The sequence below is a fragment of the Prionailurus bengalensis genome, chromosome C1 (assembly GCF_016509475.1).
Source record: "Prionailurus bengalensis isolate Pbe53 chromosome C1, Fcat_Pben_1.1_paternal_pri, whole genome shotgun sequence".
Classification (NCBI taxonomy): Eukaryota; Metazoa; Chordata; class Mammalia; order Carnivora; family Felidae; genus Prionailurus; species Prionailurus bengalensis.
In genome coordinates, this window is record NC_057345.1 from 119,523,506 (window position 1) to 119,537,399 (window position 13,894).

A 13,894-nucleotide genomic window follows, 5' to 3' on the forward strand; every position below is an offset into this window, starting at 1 on the left:
TTACTTATTTTTGAGAGAGAGAGAGACAGAGCACCAGCAGGGGAGGGGCAGAGAGAGAGACGGGGGGAGACACAGAATCCGAAGCAGGCTCCAGACTCTGAGCTGTCAGCACAGAGCCCGACACAGGGCTTGAACCCATGAACTGCGAGATCATGATCTGAGCTGAACTCAGATGCTCAACCTACTGAGCCACCCAGGTGCCCCCTGAGCTCAGTTTTTGTTGAATGAATGAGTCAATCAATAGTACAGTGTAAATAATTACCGTAATATGATTCATGGTTATCAAGAAAATGTACCTGTGTGTGTATTATGGGGCTGTTTGTAAAGTCAGAATAATTCCTATTAAAGAGTTTTAAAATGAAAACTCTAGGGGCGCCTGGGTGGCTCAGTCGGTTGGGCGTCCGTCTTTGGCTCAGGTTATGATCTCGAGGTTCTTGGGTTTGGGCCCCACATTGGGCTCCGTGCTGACAGCTCAGAGCCTGGAGTCTGCTTTGGATTCTGTGTCTCCCTCTCTCTCTGTCCCTCCCCTACTTGTGCTCAAATAAATTCAAAAATAAATAAACATAAAAAAATTTTTTTTTAAATAAAAACTCTAATTTCTCCTATTTTGTGAGTTTGGAACCCAGGTAACTACTCTTGTTAAAAGTTTATGAGAGGAGGGGCGCCTGGGTGGCGCAGTCGGTTAAGCGTCCGACTTCAGCCAGGTCACGATCTCACGGTCCGTGAGTTCGAGCCCCGCGTCAGGCTCTGGGCTGATGGCTCAGAGCCTGGAGCCTGTTTCCGATTCTGTGTCTCCCTCTCTCTCTGCCCCTCCCCCGTTCATGCTCTGTCTCTCTCTGTCCCAAAAATAAAATAAACGTTGGAAAAAAAAAAAATTAAAAAAAAAAAAAGTTTATGAGAGGAAGAAGTCATACCCTGCAAGACATTTTTTAAGAAATGTGCAAGATCTTTAAGAAGAAAACTTCAAAATGCTAGTGAGGGTTATTCAGTTGTCCAGGTCCATTGAACTGAACTCCCCTTAAGATCTTTGCATTTTATTTATGTGAAATTCTACCTCAATTTAACAAAAAAAAAAAAAAAAAAAAATAGACACACCAAAAGGATCCAACATAAGACTTAAATGGAAATGCTTAGGGTATTTGGATAGGAAGATGCACCAGCTTGAAGATGTCTGTTTTCTCTTAGTTAACTTATGAATTTAGTGTCACCCCAATAAAATACAGCAGCAGTTGTGTATATATATGAATTAAAGAAGCTGATTGTAATACTAATATGCAAAAAGTAAGAACAGTCAGGAAAAGGAAGAGAAAGGAGAGTGGCCAGCCCTGACATGTATTGGCCATATGATTAAACTAAAGTAAATAAAACAGCGTAGTACATGAACTGTTAGGTGAATGGCACAGAATTAAAAGTACAGAAAGAGACCCAAATATATATGGGAATTTAGTGTATAGTAAATTCAAAGCTGTAGAGAAAATATGGAGGATTCTGTAAGTGTTACTGGAACAACTGGGGAGACGTCCAGAAAACAGCTAAATTGAATCCGTATTCTTTTCTTCATGCCAAAAGAAATATCCATCGGGTTAATGACTTAAGTATGACAGTAGAGCCCACAGGTAAGAATGTAGATGAAACAGATTGAACATGGGTAGATCATTTGTTCACACCAGGTGATGGGTACGTGGAGGGTTCAGTATGCTGCTCGGTATACAGTGTATGTTTGAGATTCTCCATAATTAAAAGCTTAGAAGAAATGAAATTGATGAACATGTTTGAAGAAAATGTGAAATTTTAGAAGGAATTTTGGAATGAAGGCCGTTCTAAGTAAGATGTAGAAAACCCAGAAACTGTAAGAAAAATTGCTAAGTTTACTTCATGTATTTATTCAACAGGCATTCAGCACTTTTACTAGAAAAAAAAAACATTATAAGAAAAAAATCAAGGAAGGAATGAACACTGGAGCAAAATTTTCTTTTTTTTCTTTTACTTTATTTTTGATTTTTTAAAATTTACATCCAAATTAGTTAGTATATAGTGAAGCAATGATTTCAGTAGATTCCTTAATGCCCCTTACCCATTTAGCCCATCCCCCCCTCAACCCCTCCAGCAACCCTCAGTTTGTTCTCCATATTTGTGAGTCTCTTTTGTTTGGAGCAAAATTTTCTAAGTTATATTACAGACAAGGCCTAATTTTCTTAGTGTGTGTGTGTGTGTGTGTGTGTGTGTATTACAATTCTATTTAAAAAATTATCATTTGAGGGGCATCTGGCTGGCTCAGAACAGCATGTAACTCTTGATCTCGGGGTTATGAGTTCAAGTCCCATGTTGGGTATAGAGATTACTTAAAAATAAAGTCTTTTTAAAAAAACTATCCTCTGAACCCATTAAAAAACAAAATATTTATGGCTTTACTCAAAATAAATACAAATTAAGACTGCACATAATCTTCATCTGGTAGGTTGCCAAAGATCAGACGGTGTTGATAATACGCCGTGTCAGGGGGACTGTGAGAAACAGGTACTCTCAGCAATTGGTAGCGTTCCTGTAAAGTGGTACCACTTCTGTGATGCATAATTTAGCAATATCTGCCAGAAAAAAAATTGTGTGTATTCTCTTACCCAACGGTTCTACTTCTAGGAATTTATCTTACATATAAAACTTGTGCAAAATCTATCTTCGCCATAAAACTTGTATGTATGCAAAATGACACACGTATGAGAGGTTATTTGTTGCAGGGTTCTTTTTTTTTTAATTTTTTTTTTTTAACGTTTATTTATTTTTGGGACAGAGAGAGACAGAGCATGAATGGGGGAAGGGCAGAGAGAGAGGGAGACACAGAATCGGAAACAGGCTCCAGGCTCTGAGCCATCAGCCCAGAGCCTGACACGGGGCTCGAACTCACGGACCGCAAGATCGTGACCTGGCTGAAGCCGGACGCTTAACCGACTGCGCCACCCAGGCGCCCCATGTTGCAGGGTTCTTTACGGTGGCAAGAGATGGAAACAATCTAATGGCCATCAGTGAGGACAGAGTGTGTGTATGTGTGTTTGTGTCTCTTCAGTGGAATACCCTGCAGCCTTGCTAAATTATGAGGCATCTCATATAGCGATTTGGAATGATTTTAAGCTATGTTTTAAGAGAAAAAAGCAAAGTGTTAGAATATAGCGTACAATGTGCTGTTATTTGTTTGAAAAATTTTACATGCACATTTCTGCCTGCATGAACATATACAGAGACAGTGTCTGGAAGGATACACCAGAATTAGTAGAAGTTATTTGTAGGAGAACTGGGCACCTGGTAGACAGGGATTGGAAGGAGACGTACTTTACACTCTATCCATATGCACTTGGAGAATTTTGTATTATGAGTATGTTACCTATTCTAAAATGATTTGTTTTAAATAACATTCCCCCTCTCCCCGCCCCCCCCCCCTCGCCGCCACCCGTTTAATCTCTGTGCTCTGGAGATCAAGCCCTGTGCTCTCTAGTAGGTGAAGTTGTGAACTGTGGAGCATGGCTTCTGGGCCTTCTATTTTGGCTGCTGGAGTGGCCTTTCTGTTGACTCTCCCTCTTAACCATATTCTAGAAATAGACTGTGTTGCTAAGCAGCTGCATTCTGGTTGACAAGTGGACTGTGTGTTCATCTCTGTGTGCTTTTGGGGGGCAGATATCAACTCCAAGTCTTCTCCTATAGTTATAATATTTAACTGGATTTGTAAAAAAAAAAAAAAAAGAAAAATCATTGGAGGACAGATTCATCCACTACCACCTGAAACCTCATCGTGAAAGGTTACAGTCAATATCACATGGGATCAAGTTAATATGACATGGGATCATGTGTTTACTCGATAGGGCAAGGTTTTTAGATACATGGAGGTAAGCTTGTTTTTCCCTGAAGTCAAGCTGGCCAGAGCTCAGGTTTCAGTTCCATGTACTCTGGGTCTGTTTCGTAACCTCTCTGTTTCTTGAAATACTGTGAGGATGAGATGATGATGATGGTGATGGTAGTGGCGGTGATGATCGTGGTGGTGGCGGTGGCGGCGATGATGGTGGTGATGATGATGATGATGGTGGTGATGATGATGATAATGGTGGTGGTGATGATCATGGTGGTGGTTGTGATGTGATGATGGTGGTGGTGGCAGTGGTGGTAGTGATGATGATGATAATGGTGGTGGTGATGATGGTGATGGTAGTGATTATGATGATGGTGGTAGTTGTGGCGATGATGGTGGTGGTGGTGGCAATGATAATGATGGTGATGGTGGTGATGATGATGGTGGTGGTGATGGTGGTGGTGGTGATGATGATGGTGGTGGTGATGATGATGGTGGTGGTGGTAGTGATGATGATGGTGGTAGTGGTTGTGGCGATGATGATAATGATGATGGTGGTGGTGATGATGATAATGATGGTGGTGGTGATGATGGTGGTGGTGGTGGTGGTGATGATGGTGGTCATGATGATGATGGTGGCAGTGGTTGTGGCAATGATGATGGTGGTGGTGATGGTGGTGGTGATGATGATGATGGTGGTAGTCGTTATGGCAATGATGGTGGTGGTGGTGATAATGGTGATGATGATGATGGTAGTGATGATGGTGGTAGTTGTGGCAATGATGATAATGATGATGGTGGTGGTGATAATGATGGTGGTGGTGGTGGTGGTGATGATGATGATGGTGGTAGTGGTTGTGGCAATGATGGTGGTGGTGATGGTGGTGGTGGTGGTGGTGATGATGATGGTGGTGGTAGTCGTTGTGGCGATGATGATGGTGGTGGTGATGATGGTGATGATGATGATGGTGGTGGTGATGATGGTGGTGGTGGTTGTGGCGATGATGATGATGATAATGGTAGTGGTGGTGGTGATGATGGTGATAGTGGTCTCCTGGAATACTGTGAGGATGAGATGATGATGATGATGATAATGGTGGTGGTGGTGGTAATGATGGTGATGGTGGTCTCCTGGAATACTGTGAGGATGAGATGATGATGATGATGATGATGACGACGACGATGACGACAGCAACAACAGAATAGCAGCAGCTAACGTGGAGAGTCCTTGCTCTGTGACGGATAACCTATTGATGGTTTCATCTCACTTCATCTTCACCACAGGGCAAAAGAGAAGATTCCTTCCTCTCCCCTTTTCTACAAAGGAGGAAACTAAGTCTTGGAGAGGCTGTGTAGTTTGTTGAGAACACACAGCGGGGCATTGGTGGAAACCAAATTTTAATCTGGACCTGGTGCCAAAGCCCTGTGCTCCCCAGCCCTTGCGGAGCGAGCACACATAATGGGTGCTCACATGTGTGTGCTTCTGCCCTGTCGGTGGTGGGAACAGCATGTGACTCCGGTTATTGCCGTGACCCAGGGTGACAATCCTGTGTCTTCGAGAAGTCTTACCAAACACAAAGCACCTATAAGTACTGGTAAGATGCAGGTTTTCTTTCTTTCCAGACGAATGAGCTTGTGTTGAGTTTGGAAGATGACGACAGACTCATGCTGAAGGAAGACAGCACGCTGCAAGCCGCTGGAATCGGTAAGCGAGAGGGGCCCTGCGGTCCTGGAGGGGCGCTCGCTCCCCCAGCCTCTCTGCTGACGCCCGGCTGATGTTTGGATAACTCACCGCAAAGTAAATGCTACCCTGGGTGCTCTTTACACTCCCTGATAATTATTCAGAGGAGGAGGACGAGAATGATGTACATTCAGATCATTTGACTGAGGGCAGGAGATATCTGCTCTCCAAATGTGCAGAATGCAAATAGTTCTTTTCAGCAGGTATGCTCAGAATTCTGCTGAGAGTTATTTTAAGTGATTGACAGGTTATTACTCACTTAATAACCTACTTACTCTTATCAGCATCATTTGAACTGACGGTTTGAGAGAAACGGACCTGGTAGAAGTAACGTGGAATAATGAAGTAAGATGTTGTTTGTATAACGTGCAGCGCAGTTTCTAATAGTCTTCTGGATCACTCAGGGCCGCCAAGCCGTGGAATTTCAAGCAGGAGCCTAGTGTGTGCGGTTGAAAAGGGGCCCCACCTAGCTCTTCAACCTGCGTGTGGTTCTGTTTTAAAGAAATACCATGTGACATGTTTTGTGACCATTAGATGTCACTCTAATTCTGTGTATGTACACCTAAAGATCACCTGGCAATAGCAGTGAAGATTTTCAGAGGTGTGAGCAGTTAAAGGCACTATGCCTCTGACGTACCTCTGCGGTCAGTGACTCTAATGAAACAGCACAGATCACACTTCCTTCATAATTATTTACATGTACTGGTTAAGGGGTACTCTAAGTGAGGTCCCTGTTAGGAAGCTTTCCATCTTTTTGGCAGGTGTTCTCTTGAGTCATTTTAGTGACATATGTCAGGAATTCAGTTTCGAAGGATCCGTGTGGCTAAGGTAAGTTCCTGACATGTCTTCTCATTTAAGTAGGATTTTGAATAGCATGTTACAAAATCTTCGACTGACTTTCCCTGTTTGTTTCCACTATTAGCTGGATTTAGTGTCTTTTCATGTTATAAATAGGTAAGATTGCTATTGTTTGAAAACACGGTTTTTATTTTGGCATTTATTTCTTCAACTGCTATTATATTATTACAGCAAGTGGCACCTGTGTTATTGACGCATACAGCACCTAGAAGTTAGCCCCGCTTGTTACTAACGCATAAAGCTGTAATTATTATAACAGATTGCTGTGGTATTAATGTACGGATTGAAAGCTCCATGGAAAAGATCAGAAGCAAACTAAAAAAGAAGTCACAGTTCGCAATATGATATAGTTTTGACATCTCACATAAGTGGGGAAAGAGTGAATTAGCCAGAAAATGATGTCAGGCCCATTGCCAAAGCATTCAGGAAAATAAAATTTAAATCCTCATCTCAATCTTTATTCCAAAATAAGTTGTGGATTGATTAAATGTCACAATGTAAAAAAAATTTTTTTTTAAATAAAATGTAGCTTAGTAATTTCATAATCATGGGGAGAAGAGCTCTCCAAGCATGACTTGAAGGCAGAGCCATAAATCGGGGCGAAATGATATATTTGACCATGTAAAAACGAAAAATTGTAAACAGAGTTAAAGCAGAAGCACCAAACTATGAAAAAATACTTTGTATATGAGAAAAAAGTTATTAGCCTGAATTGATAAAAGCTCTTATAATTAGCTTGAAAAAGATAAGAAATCCTACTGGTGGAAGAAATAGCTAACATATGAAAAATAGTTCAGCCTTATTAGTCCTGAGAGAGAGAGATACATGATGATAGATGCTATTTTATGTAGCAGTAGTAATCTAGTGGTTAAGAATTAGAGACTGGAGCCAGAGCGCTTGGGTTTACAACCTCATTCTGCCACTTACTGGCTGGGTGACCTTGGACAAGTACCAATTTGTTATTTATTATTTCTTTTAAACATTAAAAAACATTTGTAAAAAATATTTATTTTTGAGAAATAGAGCACGAGCAGGGGAGGGGCAGAGAGAGAGGGAGACACAGAATCCGAAGCTGGCTCCAGGCTCCAAGCTGTCAGCATACAGCCTGACATGGGGCTCGAACCCATGAACCGTGAAATCATGACCCGAGCCAAAGTCGGCCGCTTAACCAACTGAGCTGCCCAGGCTCCCTGACAAGTAGTGGTTTCAAGACTAGCAGACATGAAGAAAAGTGGTAGTATCCAAGAGAATGTTGGGAAGTGGATACTCTTTTGTACTACTCTTGGGAATGTATATTACCTCTAACTTCCTGTAGGTCAGTTTGGACAATGAGACTTTCTCACTCCTTAACTTTGTCTTGTATCTGTTACCAGGCCAGCAGGAGTACGCTTCCTCAAACTCTGTGACTCCCCGGAGGTTGAGATGTGCCTTCAGAGGGGTGGCAGGGGTTCTCTCACCTTCCCTGTTTGTGAAATCACTGGTGTAGAGCTTTCTTTACTGAATGGAAATAGAATATATTGTGTGATACCATTACTGTTTAAAATATATGTTTACACATCTGTATGTGTATATGGAGAAAAGATCATGTAACAAAATTTTAGAAATGTTTCTTCGGGTGGTGGCACTTTAAACAATTGATTTTTTTTTCCTCTCCATATTGTCTAATTGTTCTTGTAGTGGAAAATTTTTATACAGTTCACATGTACTTAATGTGTAAATTAAGGAACCAATTTTAAAGAATAGACTCCTGAAAATTGGTTTGAGTGAGGGCTCTGCATTTCACTTATTTTGTGACCTTTGGGAAGGCATTTAGTGTTTTTGAATGTTCTGATCTCTGTAACACAAAACAGAACCAATTAGACCTGTGTCAGACTGTTGTCTTAAGAGTTGAATGAAAAAAATCTATGAAAGCATCTGGAACGATGTCCGTAGAGACCGTCAGAAATACTTGTTTGGAAACCATTTTGGAGAAGGCAGTTGGCAAATGTGAGTTGTTGGTTTAATTGTCATTAATCTCAGACTCCTGTATGGGCACCTGGGTGGCTCAGTCGGTTATGTGTCCGACTTCGGCTCAGATCATGATCTCACAGTTTGTGAGTTCGAGCCCCACGTCAGGCTCTGTGCTGACAGCTCGGAACCTGGAGCCTGCTTTGGATTCTGTGTCTCCCTTTGTCTCTACCCTTCCCCTGCACAAGCTCGCTTGCGTGTGCGCTCTCTCTCTCTCTCTCTCTCAAAAAGTAAATAAATAAACATTAAGAAAAATTAAAAAAAAAACTTTCAGACTCATGTAATGAACCACCTGTGAAGGTAAGCATCAAATCCACCTTTTTGTCATTCCTGTTTTAAAGCCATGGGTCTTTGGGGAGAATCAGATCCTTTCCACGAGTCCCAGGGTGGTACAAGAACCTTGCAAGCCCCTAGCCCTGCTCAGGGGTGACGCTAGGCCCAGCCTGAGTGGCTCTCCTGTCCCACAACGTCCCTCCGTGTTGCCTGGGGCCGTGTAGCTGTACCCTGGAGAAGCTTCATTTAACACCTAGAGGAGGAGGCGACGGGCCCTGGAGACCAACCAAAAATTCTAAGTGGGAGTAGAGTTGTAAAAACGACCCTTGAAGTGTGCGACTTTTCTAGGGAATTGCCGCTCCCTCAGTGCTGTGTCTGGTTAGGTTTTTAAGAGGTTTAAGGGAAAAATTCGAAGTCGTCCCTCTCCCTTTGTACCACTTGATCTTGCTGTAGAGCTGTCACTCTGCCATCACAGCCAGTTGCCATGGGAATAATGCCAATGTAACAAATTTATCATCATGACTTTTCTGCAGAATTCATGAAAGGGAAAGAAGGACTGTGTGTGTGGAGGGGAAATTAGGGGAACAAACTTGTTTGAAGACCTCTTTTCTCACGGAGAAATTCTCCAGTTCCTGCTCCGACCTTTCATCTGCATTGCAGATCCCAATTGTATATTCTGCGCCTGACGTCAGGGCAAATTTTCGCTTGCGGCCTCAGAGCTAAAAGACAGAAGTAAAAAGATTTGCTTTTTGGAAGGAAGAAGAAAGCTTGGCTCAGAACTGTTATTTGTAATCGAAAGATTTTTACCTTGTTATTAATGATTGTGGTTTTGTGCACTGATTCCCCTAAGTGGTAGATTTGCATGTAAGTATTTTGGGGGTATCTCTTTCCTTTTGCAACACTCTGCCACTGTTATCTTTTGAGTCTTCTTTCCTTAGGAAAGAAATGGTGGCAGGGTAACTCTTTCCAACCAGTTGTGTTTTGCTGGAAATATTTTAAGACAAGATACAGTGGGCCAAACCAGAAGTGCTGATCTGAGGGAAGAGCTTGCGTAAAACCAGATCCTGTGATCCTTCCAAAGCTCCCTTGTGGTCTGTTTTCCTCCTGCGTGTCACCTCTTGGTGCCTGCCCACGACCAGATCCCTGACCCTGTGCCCAGGACCTTCTGATGACCTCACACGTACAGCTGATATTGTGGGATTCTTTGGCTTCCATTCCTTTATCGGGCTCGTGTTTGATTTGTGTTTCCTGAAGGTTTGGGTCCCTTTCCCATTCTCTTCTGGGTAGTAATATCTTTGGGCGGACGTGCTCTCCTCCCTTGACAGCGCGGGAAGGGGGCTGTTCTGTACTTTAAACATCAACACAGTGATAGTCTGGTACTCAGGGAAGTAAGTGCTAGACCCAGGAAATTGGGCTTCCAGAGCAAGAGGTCTGGACTGTTTCCTTTCTACCTTCCCCTCACCATTGTGGACATCACAGGCCTGTGTCCAGTCTGTCAAAGGTCAGATTTCTTTTACTATTCGTTTTCTTCAAACTGTAGCTTGAAACCCTCTCTGCCAGCTGATCTCAGGAACACCAGACGCTTGAAGCAAACATAAAATAAAAACCACTGTGTTTGGGAACTTTCTGCCGGATCCCTTTGGTGCAAAGTTAGAAATATAACTCAGCTGTGAGCACAGTTTTGAATGATTTGTACATTGGGATTTTGTGAATCTGGCAAGGGTAAGATGTATTCCTGGACCAGGAGAGAGGGCAGAACTTTGTCCTTTTGGTCTCAAATGGCTGCAGAAACCAAACCTCGCTCTTCCCGTATTTGTGTGTGTGTGTGTGTGTGTGTGTGTGTGTGTGTGTGTGTGTGTGTGTGTGTGTACGTGTGTCCATAATCTGCAATTATTATCACATTACAGACTGCCTTAATCATTATCTGTCCCACAGAGTCAGCGCACAGGTCTCTGTCTCTCTTCTCAGACAACAATTACTGTGCCTTATGCTACATTGGTGTTGACTAGTACAGGCCAGGGAGTTTGAAACTGCAATAAATCCTTGTCGATGGATGAGTTTTTTGAAATAAGCTAGTTAAGGAGTTTAAGCAGATTGCCTTCAATTTTCCTTGAGATTTCACATTTAAAATTGGTTTTTCTTACATCCTTTTATGTAAAGTCATTATTATTTTCCTTTTAAAGGTGAACGTATATGGTGTCTGACCTGTTTGGACACATGGTATACAATTATTCATTTCATTTTCAAAGTTTGAATGTCCTGGCTTATGTTCATTTCAGCAAACTTGAAAGTCTGCATTAAAATGGTGCGTGGTATTTGAAGGATTCCTACTTGATATCATTTGATAGTAAGACAAAGGATGAACTGGCAATGTATTTATTGCGTTTTAGATTTTACATTCATTTCAGATCCACTCGCCAAGGCGCTGTGCACCCGAGTGCCCTGTCGCCTACAGCACATTTAATTTAAAATCAGGTGCCCTGGGGGACTGGCACACAGTAGCCTTCCCGAGGGTTCTTCTGGAGCCATTTTAAATAGAATTGGAGAAGCAAGAATTTAAGGGATGATGGTGCGAAAGGGTGATTATGGAGAGGTCTTGAAAATCTTTTGTAATTTGTTTTCATTTTAAATTCACAAGTAAATTTGCATCCTCAATACAGGAAATCGTTGTCTCAAACATTTTCAACAGAATTTTATTGATTTTAAAAAACATTCCATTTTGTTTGAGGACCACATTACTAAAGTTTACAATACATCTTAAGTCTTACTTTTTAATGTTCCGAGTAACCTGCTTTGAATTTGTGTCTTGTTTTCCAGTTTTTTAAGGGTATCAGTTTTACCAGCCTGAAGTTTTTGAGTGTAATCCATTTGTCAGTCTTGTTTTTTTTTTGTTTTTTTTTTTTTTTGAGGAAAAGTATTCATCTGGAAATAAAATCTTGATCTTAGGAGGATCTCATTTTGAGCCTGTATTATGGGAGAAGGCGTAAATACTTTAGATAAATAATGAGTTGATCTGTAAGTTAATTAAACCCGAGCAAACCTGCATGTCAAAACAAAAATGCTTCGTCAGTGTTTTCTTTACATCCGCTTATTCTGAACCTGTTACTGCGGTACTGAGGAACCATACGATGCATCCCTTTGTCAAAAGGGGTACAGATAAATGTCAGCTGCAGTAAGTGAAAACCGTAATTACAGTTAGTGTGTATTGAGCAAAGTGCTGTGTGGGCAAAGCACTGTGTAAAGTTCTGTATGTAAATAGCACATCCTAGATAACACTTTGCATTGTGATTATTAAGAACAGGGTGCCTTTTGCCCATTCTCCATTTGAAGAACGATTAGCATCGCTTGTAAATGATATAGGTCTACCTTTGGGCTTGCTTCACTTCAAAAAAGGAAACCCCGGGAGCTTTTTATAGAAAGGACAGACCCCAAAACATCTTCTCTTTGAATACTGAATTTTCTGAAGCCCCCTTGTCAACAGTTTACTGATTCCAAGTGCGGGGCCTCTTAGCCATTCTTTTAAAGGCTGTTTTCTTGTAAAATGTAGCTGTACGTGAGCTTCTGGTTTGCCTGGGCTGCATTTGTTTACAGCCCCTCCTCACCGATTCTCAGTTTCTCTCTGCCCACCTCCTCCCCACCCCCAGGCTCATTGTGCCGAGATTGTAATCTGATTTTCATCAAGATTCATCTTCACTTAATCTTGAAGATGCAGTGAGACTGGAATGAGGATCTGAGACTATGGGTGTCTTTATTTTCTTCTTTCCACATTTCTGTGTTTTCTGTAATGAGCACGGGCAACTCATGATTGAGAAACAATAAATTTGATATTCTTAAGACCAGCACTTTTTTTTTTTTTTAACTGAAGTGCTGTGCCAAGCTCCTTAATTTCATTCTTTTGTGGTAAATTCTAGCGATGAGATGAGTTTGGTAAACTAAGAGACCCGGGGGTGGTAATCCTTGGCATCTTTCCCTATTATCCTATTTATTTGGCTTGAAGAGTTTTACTTGTCTGTTTTTAGAGGATATGTTAATTGAGTGATCAGTATTCATTACAAATAATCTTGTCTGTTTTCTTGTCGAGATTCTGAAGGCCCTTTTGCTCTTTCTGTAAAAGCTAAGCAGACTGTATTAACTTCTGGTTTAATTTAAAAAACGAATGTGGAACTTGTTGGCGCACACCTTAAAGAATTGCATGTTTAATAATTGGAAGGCTTTCCATCAGATTTGTCTCCAGTCTGAATTAATAATGTTGCTGACTTATTGTTTTAGAAGACGGAGTCCTTGACCTGCTGGGTTGAAAGAATGTGACTGCTTTGCCCCTCTGTGGGTCCTTTAGCTGTGCTGTATCCCCTGTGAATAATTAGAGGTGTTTGAAGGTATTGCGGTAGAAGCCAATTTGTGTCTTTCACTTTGCATATTGTTGAAGCCTCATGAATTAGTCATAAGCAGGCAAAAAATTAACTTCTTCAGACACATATTTTGATGGGTCATGAGGGAGAATGTAAAGTGATCTGTAAAGTATTCTACTGATCCTCTAAGTATTAAATTATTATACCTACAGGCTAATTTCAGAGAGAGAAAAAAAGAGCATTCTTCCTCCGCCTTCAGTAACTGAGCAGCAAATTTGGGGGAAAAAAAAATAAACGTTAATTTTCTAGGACTGTTAAGAGGTCTATAACATGAGCAATTTTATGGTTTCCTGGACACCAGAGTCTTGTACGAATTCTTGTTTTTAATTGTTTTCTTGGGTATTTTTTCTTTTTAATTTTAAATTATTCGAGTTCAGAATTCTTCCAACAACAACCGATACTTCTTGTTGATTTGATGAAATGTGAAACCAAACAAGTAGCTCATTTTTCTCACTTTCGGCGTCTGAAACACTGAATCAGAGTAATATGGATTTCAATACTTGCTTAAAAATCTAGTTTTACATTAACATTTTTTTTTCCATTGTCTTTTTTTTTTTTTTTTTTCCAGCTCATGAAACTGAAATTGCATTCTTCTGTGAAGAAGATTATAAGAACTACAAAGCTAATCCCATTTCATCCTGGTGAAAACCCTTTGGGGGCTCCCTTTTTGCATACCTGTCTTAAGCTCTTTATCCCACTAGTGAGTTTTTTTTTTTGAAATTGATAAATAAACCTAAAAAATTAATCGCAGGCTCTGCGATTTTTGCTGAA

General features: G+C 41.1%; 1 protein-coding gene across 6 annotated transcripts in view; it reads left to right on the top strand.

Annotated features, from left to right (window-relative positions):
* Nucleotides 1-13,894, top strand: part of CC1H2orf76 (chromosome C1 C2orf76 homolog) — a 64,111-nt gene extending 50,217 nt beyond the window's left edge. For all 6 annotated transcript variants that reach the window (XM_043576583.1, XM_043576586.1, XM_043576585.1 and 3 more), the window contains 2 exons: nucleotides 5,459-5,540; nucleotides 13,692-13,894. In XM_043576583.1, coding sequence (XP_043432518.1) covers nucleotides 5,459-5,540; nucleotides 13,692-13,768 — 159 coding nt within the window. In that variant the 3' untranslated portion in view covers nucleotides 13,769-13,894. The remainder of the gene's footprint in view (nucleotides 1-5,458; nucleotides 5,541-13,691) is intronic.